Source organism: Oculina patagonica, chromosome 4 (assembly GCF_052425735.1).
Source record: "Oculina patagonica isolate OP01 chromosome 4, crgOcupat, whole genome shotgun sequence".
NCBI classification, from domain to species: Eukaryota; Metazoa; Cnidaria; class Anthozoa; order Scleractinia; family Oculinidae; genus Oculina; species Oculina patagonica.
In genome coordinates, this window is record NC_135761.1 from 28,652,926 (window position 1) to 28,666,188 (window position 13,263).

The 13,263-nt window shown below is 38.9% G+C and overlaps 1 protein-coding gene, 1 long non-coding RNA gene and 1 pseudogene across 3 annotated transcripts in view; 1 reads left to right on the plus strand and 2 right to left on the minus strand.

The window, feature by feature from the left end:
* LOC144650061 (nose resistant to fluoxetine protein 6-like) overlaps positions 1-3,463 on the minus strand; it is a 37,067-nt gene extending 33,604 nt beyond the window's left edge. Inside the window, exon 1 of the mRNA XM_078509708.1 lies at positions 3,205-3,463. Coding sequence (XP_078365834.1) covers positions 3,205-3,439 — 235 coding nt within the window. The 5' untranslated portion in view covers positions 3,440-3,463. The remainder of the gene's footprint in view (positions 1-3,204) is intronic.
* A 621-nt stretch (positions 3,464-4,084) lies between these two features.
* LOC144648802 (uncharacterized) overlaps positions 4,085-13,263 on the plus strand; it is a 31,027-nt gene continuing 21,848 nt past the window's right edge. Inside the window, exon 1 of one of the 2 annotated variants that reach the window (XR_013569773.1) lies at positions 4,085-4,188. This is a non-coding gene — a long non-coding RNA (uncharacterized LOC144648802). The remainder of the gene's footprint in view (positions 4,189-13,263) is intronic. The other variant, XR_013569772.1, reaches the window with a different exon arrangement.
* Positions 10,632-13,071, minus strand: LOC144652089 (uncharacterized; annotated as a pseudogene).

Below are 13,263 nucleotides of genomic sequence, written 5' to 3' on the forward strand. Positions count from 1 at the left end.
CAGTCGGTAAACTCGCTATGTTGTAAGTGTTATAACGAATTTCTCGACAATAACCGTTGTTGGAATCATTTGCTTTCCCGTAATTTATCTGTGTCGATAAATAAATGATAAAATGGACAAAAGACAATTATTCCGAGTAACGGGAATGCATGTTTATAATTTTGCTTATTGCCGCGAACCGATCAAAATTATCTTTTGATTGTCGATTTGGGAATTGTAATCAAGCACGCAGTGTGAACTGATCGGGATGTGAATTTTTCTCAGTCGGTAAACTCGCTATGTTGTCAGTGTTATAACGAATTTCTCGACAATAAGTAACACATAACGCCTTCCATGTGACGGTTTAGATCTTATGTGACAAGCTGTTGAGAGATTAACTTATTTTTCGCATTCGTTTTGGAGAACAGATTTTTCTCTTCCGGTGTTACGACAAACTGTCGTAATTAACACATTTTCGCATTCCGATCGTGCTTAGTGGAAGAACAAAAATTTTCAACTTCCGCTTCTCTATTTGGTTTATAAACGTGGCGCGCACGCGTAAAACGCAATCCGCTGGTCACTGTCAAGATTAGGGTTGCGGGCCTCTCTTGGGCCCACAATAAGCAAATTATTAAACAGTTGGTAGAAGCTTACATGTATATATAGCTATGTTGTGTACATGTACACTACGTTAACAGAGCTGGTCCATTTCTGTTCTAAATCCTTGCTATATATTTAACATATCCTGTGAAATCATGTGGCCATAGGCCAAGTTAGCTAAAAAAAGCACAAATTATATTCTGCAAGATTGAGCAAGATAATTGTTTCATTATTCAACAAATCGTCAATGAAACACATTTTGTCGCATGAAAAACTGCAGTAATGCAATTCTTTGCAAGACATTGGATGAATCTTGAAAACCTATATATATCACAGGATATCTGTTATGTAAGGATAACAGATAGCAATAACAGGCTGACCAAAAATGGGTAACATGCCTATTTGTTAAATAACACTTTTGGATATCTTTATTACTTTTAATCTATTGACCCTGGATGATCCTGTGACCCCCCCCCACCCCCCCCCCCCGAAAAAAAACAACAAAGAAAAATAGCCCAGCCATTTAATACCTTGCATATTTGTTAATACTGAACTGATAAGCTTTTCCCAAAGGATTATAGCAACCCAAATGGCCCAAAACCTCATGGTAAGGAAAGTTGAATTTTTTTCCGACTTTGACAGGAGAAATGGACCATTTTTGTAATTTCGATGTTGGACTGAAACTAGCTTGTAACAGATGCTAATACAGGGGAATATCATTAAAAAGAGCTTTATATCGTTGGAAAGGTTTTTCCCACATTAGCCTCCTTTGCAGGCTAATTCCAGTCCAATACTGAGGATACCAATACAATATAGTATATTTGTAGCTTTACTATGTGTACAGTTGTATCTTTGGCCCAATTCAACCCAGCCACCTTCCTTTCCCTTCTCACTACCCCTGACTGGTTGAGGTTCTTGCCAGCCTGCATTTCATGTTGGTTGTGCCAAAATCTTCAGGCATAGATTTCAAAAATGTGTGCAGTAAATGGTATGGCATGAACATTTTTCAAATTATCTGAACAATTAATCAGAGCCTGCTAGGAATTGGTTTTGCCCATGGGGAGTGGCAGGGGTGAGTGGGGGTCCAGTGACAGTCAGCGATGGGACGTACTAGTTTTGATTGTGTGCAGCTTTCCAGGCGTGGTCAATCAATAGAAATCGATATCGGAAATCAATCGATACAATCGATAACTATCGATATCAATCGGTGATTGATATCGATTGAAATCGGTAATCGATAACAATCAAACTCACAGAAAAAAATTATTATCGATTGTTATCGATTGAGAAAATCGATAAAAATCGATAGCGATCGACAGTAATCGATGACAATCACTAATCCCTTTGGAGCCTCTGGAGGTGTATTCGTTTCAAACATATTCTAAAGATGGCGTTACTATTTAGTAAAACAATACGAGACCGGAGTTAAAATGGTGAAACATTTTATTAATTCAGCATCTAGTCCTGCCGAAGTCCAGCCTGGGGTCCAGGCAGAATGTTCATCAAGATTCTCGTGGTTTGGGGTTCTAAAATATTTTAACTAGTCCATTCAACCCAGGCAGCGCTCAGAGCGCTGTCGCTTGCATCTCCTTTATGCCTCGCGTAGGTGAAAGTTCAACTCGATCCTCAGTATATGCACGGACATTGTAGCCCTCCAGACCGATTTCCATCTTTTTGCTTCATACAATGTATTTATGACGTTGTTATAGCGAGACTAGAGGGTTGCGGACCGCTACTTTGGCCGCAACTTCTTCTTCTAATTTTGGATCGCGCTGGAGTATCAATATTGTTCATGTTCTTTTAGTACAAGCTTGGTAATATTTGCATTACATATCCACGATTGAAGGACTCAATAGACCCATAAAGCAACATCGTGTCCATGTTTAGAACAGTTTTGAGTGTCGTAAAACCAAAACCAAAGTAATCAATCACAAAAGGCACAAACAATCCAGTGAACCAATCAAAACTAGCAAATACAGGTAGCTGGCACGAAGCGCGGGAAAACGTGCGTGAGTGAGTCACGATTGGTTTTGGTTTTAGTGCTGATTGGCTGAAAAGTGGCGCGAGATTTTGAAGCCAATCACTAAGCGTAGTAATTCAAAACCAAAGCAAACGCAATTTACTTTCGACACTCAAGTGAAAACTGCTCTAACATGTAGGAATTGACATAAACAACTTCCGATAAAAATCGATAAAAATCATTAAAAATCGATAAACCAATCCTTATCGATTTCCGATGTCAATCGAACTCACAACTTTTTTTCTTTATCGATTCCTATCGAGTGGTATCGATTGTTATTGATTGTTATCGATTATCGGTTTATCGATTGACTATGCCTGGAGCTTTAATGCCAATCGATGGCAATCGATGAAGTTCGCGACCACCTAAGTGTGATTATCGATTGATCATCGATTGGCCGATGCCAATCGATGCCAATCAACAGTAATTAATCGATTGTCATCGATTGATCGATTGATTTTCCGATCATCGATTTTCATCGATTGTTCAGGACCTGCACTAACGTACCCCTTTTTGAAGTAATAGCCAGTGGCATGACTCTAAGCACGATACTTAACTGCTGTTAACTACCAATAAAGATAGACATGAACTGTCGATAAACTTACAAGCCATTGATTCCGCAATACTGGAATTTTTCAGCTTGTCAAAAGACGCCTGACACTTTGGTGACAGAGTGGAGTTCCCGGTGGAGTTAGGGAAAGGCACGGTGAAATGATCATTCTGATGAAAGCTTCGATAAACTGCACTAGGATGAACAGCATCAGAGTTTGACGTGAATAAAAACAGCCAAACAAGTGAGCAGAAAAATATAGAATTTAGCAAGAGCTTCAAATGAACCATCTTGTCCGAATCGTCGTCCGAATCTTGTAAGGATGGGCCGATACTCGATACCAAATATTCGATACATCGATATTTTGACAATTTTGAAAAGTATCGATACTTTCGAAAAATATCGCACTTTCGATACGCTCTCGATACTGCACACGTGACCTGAGCCTGCGGTCTTCTGGTCAGCACCTGCGGTTGAAAAATACAATTTTACTCAAAGAAATATTGATGTTCTTGTCAATAATTGAATTTTTCTTGCCTTGACTTTATGTCCACACATTGCTGATGCAACAGTGAAACAAAAAGACGAAAATCAGCATTCTTGGCTAACATTTATAATGCCAGGTCTGTTCTTTGTATGGTCACGTGACAAACCAATGACATCAGGACGGAAATGACGTCATAATATCGATATCGATATCGATATCGAGAAAAAAGGCAAATATCGTATCGATATCGTATCGTTTTGATAAACCAGTATCGGCTCATCCTTAGAATCTTGTGTTAATCATGTGTTAATCGGTGTCAATCACGCAAGGAATCGAGTCTGCGATGCATTAAGCGTGCGGCTGTTCCCCTAAAACTATCCCCAGGTCCCAGCCCCCAGCAGTCCCAAGGGAACATGATCCGGGATCCGGGTCGATCCGGGTCTTCATCTGGGTCTTAGCTTGCAGAAACATGTGGATTGAAGCGCTCGAAGTTTCGCCGTTCAAATGTTGTCTAATGCGCATTACAGGAATGGAAAGCTTGACGAAAGGTAAGTAATCGTAGCAGTAAAACAGAAGTGTTTTAATTATTTCAACTCGTTTTGTAAGTCGCCGTTCAATAGTTTTACTATCAGCTCAGGTTCGAGCGCAATGAAACAAGACAAACAGCTCACATCTGACGGACATAAACTCGCATGAGGCGATACATATGCACAAAATACAGTCTCGGTGTTACTAAACGACGCCAGCATAAGCGAAATCGCAAAAGTTATACCAACACTGAGAAATGCGAGGGTCAGCTTGAGGAAAGGCTCGTGTTTGTGTTTGTCTGACGGCTGAGCAGGTTGAAAACACCCCGGACAAAATGCCTCTTTACGTCAAAAAAGTTGTTGAAGAGCTTCGGCGCAGCATGCTTTAAGAACGAGGAACGTAAGCTAAGGTTTAAAGCGAGCATTTTTCCTCGAGGGAAGTTGTTTTGACTGTTTTCTAGCGTTAGTTAGGGTCCGTTCCTTTGGGAAAAATCCAAATCCAGATTCTTGATCCAAAAGCGGATTTTGCCTTTTTTTTACGCTTACCTATATCCCAAAATCGATTAAAGATGAATTTCAGTCCCTACTGCGCTATCTCGGCTGCAATGTTTATGTGAGCCCACACGAAGCAAAACTAAAAAGTCCGCAACAAACTTACCTTTTTCTTCATAATTAACGCCAGATATCCTTGCAGAACAAATAATAATGAGTAGAGGAACCTTGACGCTGTTTCAAACCGACGTTTCAGCTCATCAGAAATTCTTGAACGGAACGAACTGTAATGGCGGACTAAAAAACTTCATGTATGCTGTCACCGAAGTGGAACGTTTCAACGAATTCAAAACAAAAACGTAAACAAAGCCCGAGTCTGCGCAGTACGGACTGGAAATCAGCTTTAATCTTGGATCAATGATCTGAAGAATCCACACTCCGAGTGGATACATTATATATCATATCTGAATCTGGATTTTTAAGATTCTTGATCCGTGCGTTTCTTTGGGAAAGGATTAAAAAAAAAAGTACCATGGCCCAGCGGTCTTTGCTGTGAAAACACAGGTTCGCTCTTTGTAAACACTGTCATTCGGTAAGTTTTCAGGCGCTTATTTTGATCAAATATTTCACGATACAAGAAAATGGTAGCTTAATAGCTATGAAGTGTCATTTTAAACTGGATACAGGCTTTCTAGAACAGCTACTGTGTGCCTACGGAAGTTGTGTCCTTTTGAAATTGTCATGAGTGAAGTTTGCATTGCCAAACATTCTTCGCTCTCAGATGCTTTCTCGCCACATTGTGCTTGAGGCTAAAGAAGAACTATTTTGACGTGTGATTTTTGTAAAAGATTTTATATGCTGAAATTATTTTAGCTAGGATACATTCGACAAAAAATAAATTTGTGCTGATATTTTATGTTCTGTGCGAAATGTGTTTATGGGGTTGTCATGGCAAAAAATCCCTTTTTCGGATTCTTCCTTTCTTTGGAGCAAAGTATTCGTGTGATCTGAGATCAATGATCCAATTTTGGATTTTCCCAAAGAAACGCATCCTTAGTTATGTTCTGCATATGCTGCGAAGGGCATGTTTTTGTGCCCGTTCCCCGTTGAACATAGGCACGCAATACGTGCAAAAGTTATCATTTCGTGACTATGACTTTGTAACAGAGCAGAAAGAAGTATTGTACTAATATCTTTTTTTGTTATCAACAAAAAACTTAGTTTTTGTAATGATGGCATTTCTGGGCCTCGCCTTGTTCATTTTGTATTCGTCATGTTCAAAACGAGCGGTAATCTGGGTACGAATTGCGCCCGCGAAGCCACTTGGGATCGTTTGGAGGGACAGCGAAGAGAAACAAACATGGCCTCTCAGTCTCACTACAACTGCTGTGTTCCTCTGTGCAATAACAGTTTTAGAAATGCACCTGAACTTCACTACTACAGAATTCCTAAAGAGCCTGCTATACGGAAACAGTACGTAGTCCTCATTAGAAATGAAACGCTGAAATTAGACAAGGAATGTACGCGTATTTGCTCTGCTCATTATGAAGGTGGGGAAAAATTTAGCAGAACCCACTTGCCTTCAAGGCCCAGCTTCGAAGAAATGCAGAAAATGGAGCAGACCAAAAGGAAATCACCGATGGCTGAATTACCACTGGAAACAAACTTTGAAATCGAAGAACACTCCAAAGAAAATCTTGGCATTGATACGCACTGTAATAGTGTAGAAATACAAACTATAGTAACGGGACCAGTTAAGCAAGGCCAAAATCCAAAATATAATTATCAAGCTAAACTAATAGCAGATAAAATTGCAGTTTAAAGGTACAATTATAGTGATAATATAATTTAGATTTTTCAGAACCTCAGAAATGCTATTTTAGGCATTCTGGTAGTTTTTTTTACATACGGTCTTTACAACATTCAATGGTAAATATTTTGGGTGACCCCCTCCCCCCTAACAGACCATATTTTTCAGCTGGCTCTCCCTTTGAAGCCATAGTTTTTGGCTTGGCCCCTCCGCAAGCCCCACCAGCTCCCCCAACCCCTGTACCTCAAAAAATGAACGGTCCATTAGTCAATATTGGTTTTTCCATCAGTGAGAAAATCAAAACTTTTGTCTTTGCTTGTTGATATTCTTGTTTCATTGAATTCTTTAGTTAAAGGTCAAATGCAACGAAATTGGAAATTTTTTCTTTTGTCCGCAAACCTGTCGTTTATGAAGGTACTAATGATAATAAACTCTCAGAAATGGTTTTTGTGCGAATTGTGGCGCTTAGGAGATAAAAATCCGACGATTTCCGAAGACTTCACGAAAACGAACCAAAAATGGCCGCGCGTGGAATGGAATCGAATAGAGGTATTTGTGACGTCAGGTGTGGCGAGCAAATTTTCACTTGTTTTGAGCGATCCTTGCAAATCCTTGGGTTTGTTCGATGGATTTCCAGAGTTTATGAAACAGCCGTTAGTTGAAACCGATGAAGACTTTGATTCAAGCCTTCGAAAAGTCTAAATACAGCCATATCAGTTCGAACTAACGGCATCTGGCAAGGATTAAATCGATTTCTGGAGTGTTTAATTCCGACTCTGCGAGTGAACAAGATGGCGTTTAATCCGGCAACATCTAGATGCACCAACAACGAAGGAATATGCCACATATATTGGTGAGCCTAATAAATATAATGGAAACGGCTTTCAAAGAATTTGAAATAAATAAATAGTTGAATCTTAAGTTGAAGTATTGTCTTGCTTTTGTTCGAAAGGATTGCAATGTGGAATTATTTGTACACTGTTTAATTGTAGCATTGCCCGAGCTGAGCTGAGTGTGTTCTCTAAAATAACACACCTTGAAGAATCGATTAAACCTTTAGAAGCTTTAAACTCATTCCCCTCAGCCAAATAATTTATTTTCAAAGATTGAAATTAAATACCGTGACTGCGTGGCCTTTTAGCTTCAATCAGAATTATGCCTGGTATTAATATTGCTCTTTATTTGCCGAATTATTAACCTAGGTGATTATCTTGTAATCTGGCCCTTATATTTTTCAGTTGATTTTACTGATGATTCTCTGAAAAGGGAATTGTCTTAAGTACATGGGGTGTAGTTCGAAGATAACAATTTCAACAGTAATTTATGGCAACGTGCATTTCTTAAGACCCAGGTTATAAGATCTAACTTGTGTGCTGACACAGGACCTGACACTGGGACATGTAGCAGGGAAAATTTACACCTAGTTTTGTGTTTCAATGACCTTGCTTACACATCCTTGTATGTACAAATTATCATGAGATTTTGTCAAAGCTGCATTATTATAAAATATGCTAGGAAGAAGGGATGGCAAGAGGTGAGAGTCCTTGCCTCCCACCAATTGTCCCGAGTTCGATTTCCTGATTTGGCATCATATGTGGGTCGAGTTTGTTGTTCGTTCTTGGCCTTGCTCTGAGGGTTCTTCTCTGGGTTCTCCAGTTTTTCCCCTCCACAAAAATCAACACTTCCAAATTCCATTTCGATTTGGAAATTATACACTGCCCCACAAGCTTCTAGCTTTAATTCTCTCCATGTCTAAATAAAGGTTTATTTATTTTTATATAAAGTTGTTCATGCAATTTGTCATTTTATGTCAGCTTCTTTGTTTTGTACATTTATTGGTACTATTAACAGGTAATATGTTCTTTTGTTATGGTTGGATGGGGTCGGACATCAATGCATAGCCCCTTTGTCAACATCCATCTTTGGACATGGTAAACATGTACAAACAACACAGATCCAAATCAAGCAATCACAGCCCACTAGCATGACCTTCTGATTTTGTGCGCTAGTTTGCATGAAACCAACACCAGTATCCGTCACTTAAAACAGCACATTTTAAGACGATGTCGAAAGACAATGTTAACAAATTGATGCAGAGAGATGGCTATGCAAGTTCACTGAAATATGCATGTGTAAGAAGCTGATAACAGTTTCTAGTACTTTCGATCCAGCCTATTACATGATGGGTCAGTACTAATTATTTGTCAGTTAATGCTGCAATTATTTTATCAAACAACTGTACCATCTGATCATTGCCAAACAAGTTGTGGTCATTTTTAGTTTGTCACTGGTAACCATAGCAACAGTAAAATCTATCAAAAATTACCCTTAATTTTCACTTTAAGTGCTTATAGCTGAAAAACGAGCAAAATGATAAGCAGCTAGATGACAATCAAACTAAGTGCAGTGATTTTCCAAGACCCCCAAAGGAGACATTATATCCTCTGCATGCACTGCTTGTAATTTATCACCTTATGTCGGACTAAGGGATGAATACAACAGTATGAATACAAACAGTAGGTGCTTCAAAAAACTATTTCCAAGTTTACAAAGAAATTGATAATCTTAAAAATACCCAATTTCAGAATGGCTAAACACAATACTCTTTCACCTTGAGGAAAGGGGGGGGGGGGTACTCTTTATATTTTTGAGTAGGGGTGTGCTGGTGGGACTCTGTAACCGTACCCTATCCCAGACCATTTTCAGCTTATTTTGCAGTACCCTATCATAGTATGCTAGACTACACACAGAAAATCCCTACCCTACCCCAAACTATTGTATCACTATTCCATCTTAAACTCATCTGCTTGAAAAACACACAGCAGCACACATGCATTTTCCTATCAAGCTCATATATGGGAGTATTAGGCTTGCTTACAAGTCGAGCTCACAGAGCGTGAAGCCCGAGAGCTCAAGAGCGGAGCGCGAGAGCTCCGCACCGGGTTCGCACCGGGGTCTACTACCACCAAGCCAAAATCGAGCGAACGACTTTTGAAAAGTCTATGGGAGTATGGGAGTACCCCCAGCAAGTGGGGAGGGGGTCTTGGGCACCAAAAATACCCATATAGATTTTTAAAGGGAGTATGCCTAAAGCTGTTACTGAGGAATTTGTAAAAGGTCAACAGATTTGGGGCAGACAAAATTATGAAAAGTTAATTTCAGAAATAAATTGTCATGACACACCTACAATCTGGTTGTAGATTCTCCTGAGCCAGTAGTTCACTTGACTTATACTTGAAATGGGGTTAATGCAGATCTGAACAACAAATGAATCAGGTAAATTGGCCTTTACAAGTGAACAAACTCATCATATACATGTAGTTTACATGAAAAATATAAACCTTTTCTTGGGCACCAACAATGTTCAGTCGGGGGTATTTTCGTTGTTATATTTAGCATTCATAATAATTTCAAATATAAACAAACATTGAAAAGAGTGTTTCATTGTACACAATACTGTAAATTAAAAGCATTATTTTCCTTCAATGTCTGCATGTATAATTTAGCTTTTTAGACGATCGAAGCAATATAGGGAATATCATTTTTAAGTAAAAAGAAACATAAACATAAAAAGTCTGCAAAAGTTCCTTCCTGTAATAAAAAATATATTTTTAATACCAGCCTCGCGATTCACAATATTTTACGCAAACAGTAAAGTTATAGTTTTGGTAGAAGTTTATGAAGCGACTAGCGTCAGGTTAAGGAAATAGTGTGTGAATCTAAGTTCAATATAATACAAGAAAGTACAACTTTGGGGTTCACAGACAATGGGTAAGTTTATTAGCGACTTTACCTTCGAATTCTGCATTTCAGTCGTCGCAAACGATTTCGCATTAGTCCTGGGATTAACGGCTTTCTTTCCAAGTTGGTAATAAGAGGAGAAGCGCCAGGTCTCATTTGAAGTTTCTAGGGCTGGAACACGGACCAAAGTGCAAGATTCTGCTGGAAGCTTTCTGAGAAAAACATGTCGGATGATATGTATTTGCTGAGCAAAGCCAGCGTGCATTTGGCATACACATCCTCTCTTTTTCGTCAATCTCAACCATTCCTTACATCGCTCCTCGTCTTTAAGAAGATATTTCGAATGGTCATCCGGCTTTATCGGGATTTTAAATGCCAAAAGGTGCAGAAGACCTGGTAGAGACAAACTTGGAACAGCACTTTGCTGCATCTTTGCGCGTCGAAGCTCGCCACATGTGACGTCACAAAATCCATTTCCGACAATTTTCCGAAGCTTTTCCGAACCGTTCCGTTTGTGAAGCGAAGATAAAGGGCTGTCTTTAACATCGAATATCTCAGCGACGTTTTAACCAAATCGTTTAAAACTTTAGATTATGATTATTCACAGTATTTCCTTTCATTTAAAGTCAAAATGAGTCTTAAATAAAATTTCATCAAATTTCGTTGCATTTGACCTTTAATAATTACTTTTTCCAAATGATACCATCAACAACATGGACCAGAGAAATTGTCTTCACTTACTTACAGTGTATTCAGCTTTGTACCTCATTTAAGAAAATAAAACTTTAGTCACAGTTTTCATGAGTATATGTTTAAAGTTACTTTTCAAACATGCAAGCATTTATTGTAGGGTTCCCATATTTGACACAAGGGTATGCAAGTTCTGGCACAAGCCAGCAGTTAAAAAATGATTCAAGTTTTGGGAAAATTGTATCACAGAAGTCTTCTGAGAAAGAAACTCTCTCACAAAAAGGTGTGGTACAACCTGTTCCCATAATCACAAAGTCTGTCCATTTTTTTCGACAACAAACATTAATTGTTGTAGTTGAAAATAGTATTTGTGCCTCACATTCAACTTTACACCATCCTCATATTTCTTGGGAATTCCTTTTCGAATCAGAGCATCCTCCAGGCTTTCATCCTTGTTAACCTGAATGTATTTCAGTTCAACAAGACCCTTAGTGTTTTCTGTTGAAGGATCATGCACTAATCCATCTGGACTTGCTCCAAGAAAGCCATCGTGCTTGTAAATAAAAAAGCCACATTTTTCTACAGTAATGCCAGAGACCCCTTGCTGCTGTTTGAATGATTTGTAAGCAGCAATAATGTTGTCTTCCATCTTGAGTCCCTCTTGCATGTATTTACTCTGAAATGGTTTGTTATAACCAAGGACCTCTTGGATGGTCTTGGTGGGTGATGTAGTCTCCCTTTGTACAGCTATCCTGTAACATTTGGTAGCAGTGATTCTGGGCTGCCTATGATGATGCCACAAAGATGTGTTGGATTGTTCTCTTGTTTGCTCTTCTATTTGCGTTATCTTTGCTTCATCAAAATTAATGTTCCTCTTAACCTTCTCACATCTTTCTCTTAGTTGATCAGCTGATACTGGATGACATTTGATAGGTGAAATGAGTGGTTTTTCCTGATCATCAATTTTTTGAGGAAGAATATGTGTCCATCCAATGTTTTTTCCAGATTTCATTTCATATTCTCTTATAGCCTCACGAAAGTTATCTAATCTTTCACTTGGACAGTTTCTCTGATCTGATTCATTGTTACCCTGCTGCAAGGTTAACTTTGGCTTTTTGGTTTTCTTTTCTTTTGCATAGTCGTGCTTGACAAAGCTCATTTCAGAGATAGGTTTGACCGGACCCTTGACGCTTGCGTGGAACATTCCATTTACAAGGCTTGGATGTACAGGACTCCTCTGAATCAGAACTTGTTTTTTGCCTGTTTTTAAAATGTTGTTCAAGGGCAAATAATGTTGATGCGACATGATTGCAGCGACCATCAATACCTGCAGGGCACTTGCAATGTGCTTTCAAAATACTACCAGTAGATGTCATTACCAGAAAACAGATGTATACCGTCTTTATCTTTTTTCATGGATGGAAGTACCTGGCTTTTTATGTAGTGTTTTTTCCATTTTCATGCAGATTACCAATGTACAAAACATGTCCCGACTTAAAGAAGTTAAATCCCTTGACGAGGGGCTTTGCAGTTGATAGTTGCTTTTTACTTTCAACTCCTTCAATCATAAACCGCCATATTGTTCCAAAAGATATTTTAGGGAGACCCTTAAGATCTGTTTGTAACCTTCTTTAGGAAAAGACTGGCTGAGTTGGGGTTCTCAGCCAGTCGATAAGCAGACATGCTGACGCACTGAGAAAAATGAGTAAATTCTGGGTACAAAGTTTATGGCAAACTTTTGCCTTTTTTGGATGTACTGAACTGAGTGAAGTGAACTGAAGTGTGAAATGATTTGTTCTGGAAAATCTTCAGGGCTCAAGACTAACTTTTTTGCTAACAAGCCTAGTGGCTAGTGACACCTTTGATTTCACTAGCCAAAACCAATATTCTACTAGCCAGAACTTTCAAGCATGGTTTTCTTTTTTTTTTTCTCCCAAGCCAGCGGAGACAAAAGACAGTGACAAATCGGACAAAATAGGTGTATCTTCCCAAATCCATGGAAAGTCTGTGTTTCTCAAGACAAAAACTTGCGTTTTCATGTAGGCACTTTGCTGTCTTCATTGATTGGGGTTTTTCCACTGCAGAATAATCTCGGGTATCCAACGTAACCGAATCGTAAATGTGTACATGACAGCGTTTTTGAAAGCGTTCACGTATGCAACCTCTCACCCTCATTGTTCACGCAACCTTACCCGATCACTGATAAATGTTACAACCTACACATAATGCTCGATTTTCCAGGCTGGCTAATAATTAGCAGAAGCAGTTTTCTTTCACTTGTTGTTTTCGTCACTGGAAAGTCCTAAAAGAAGCTATCAATGATCGTTTGTTCACTTTTCTGTAACTTTAGCTTGTCCACATTCTTTG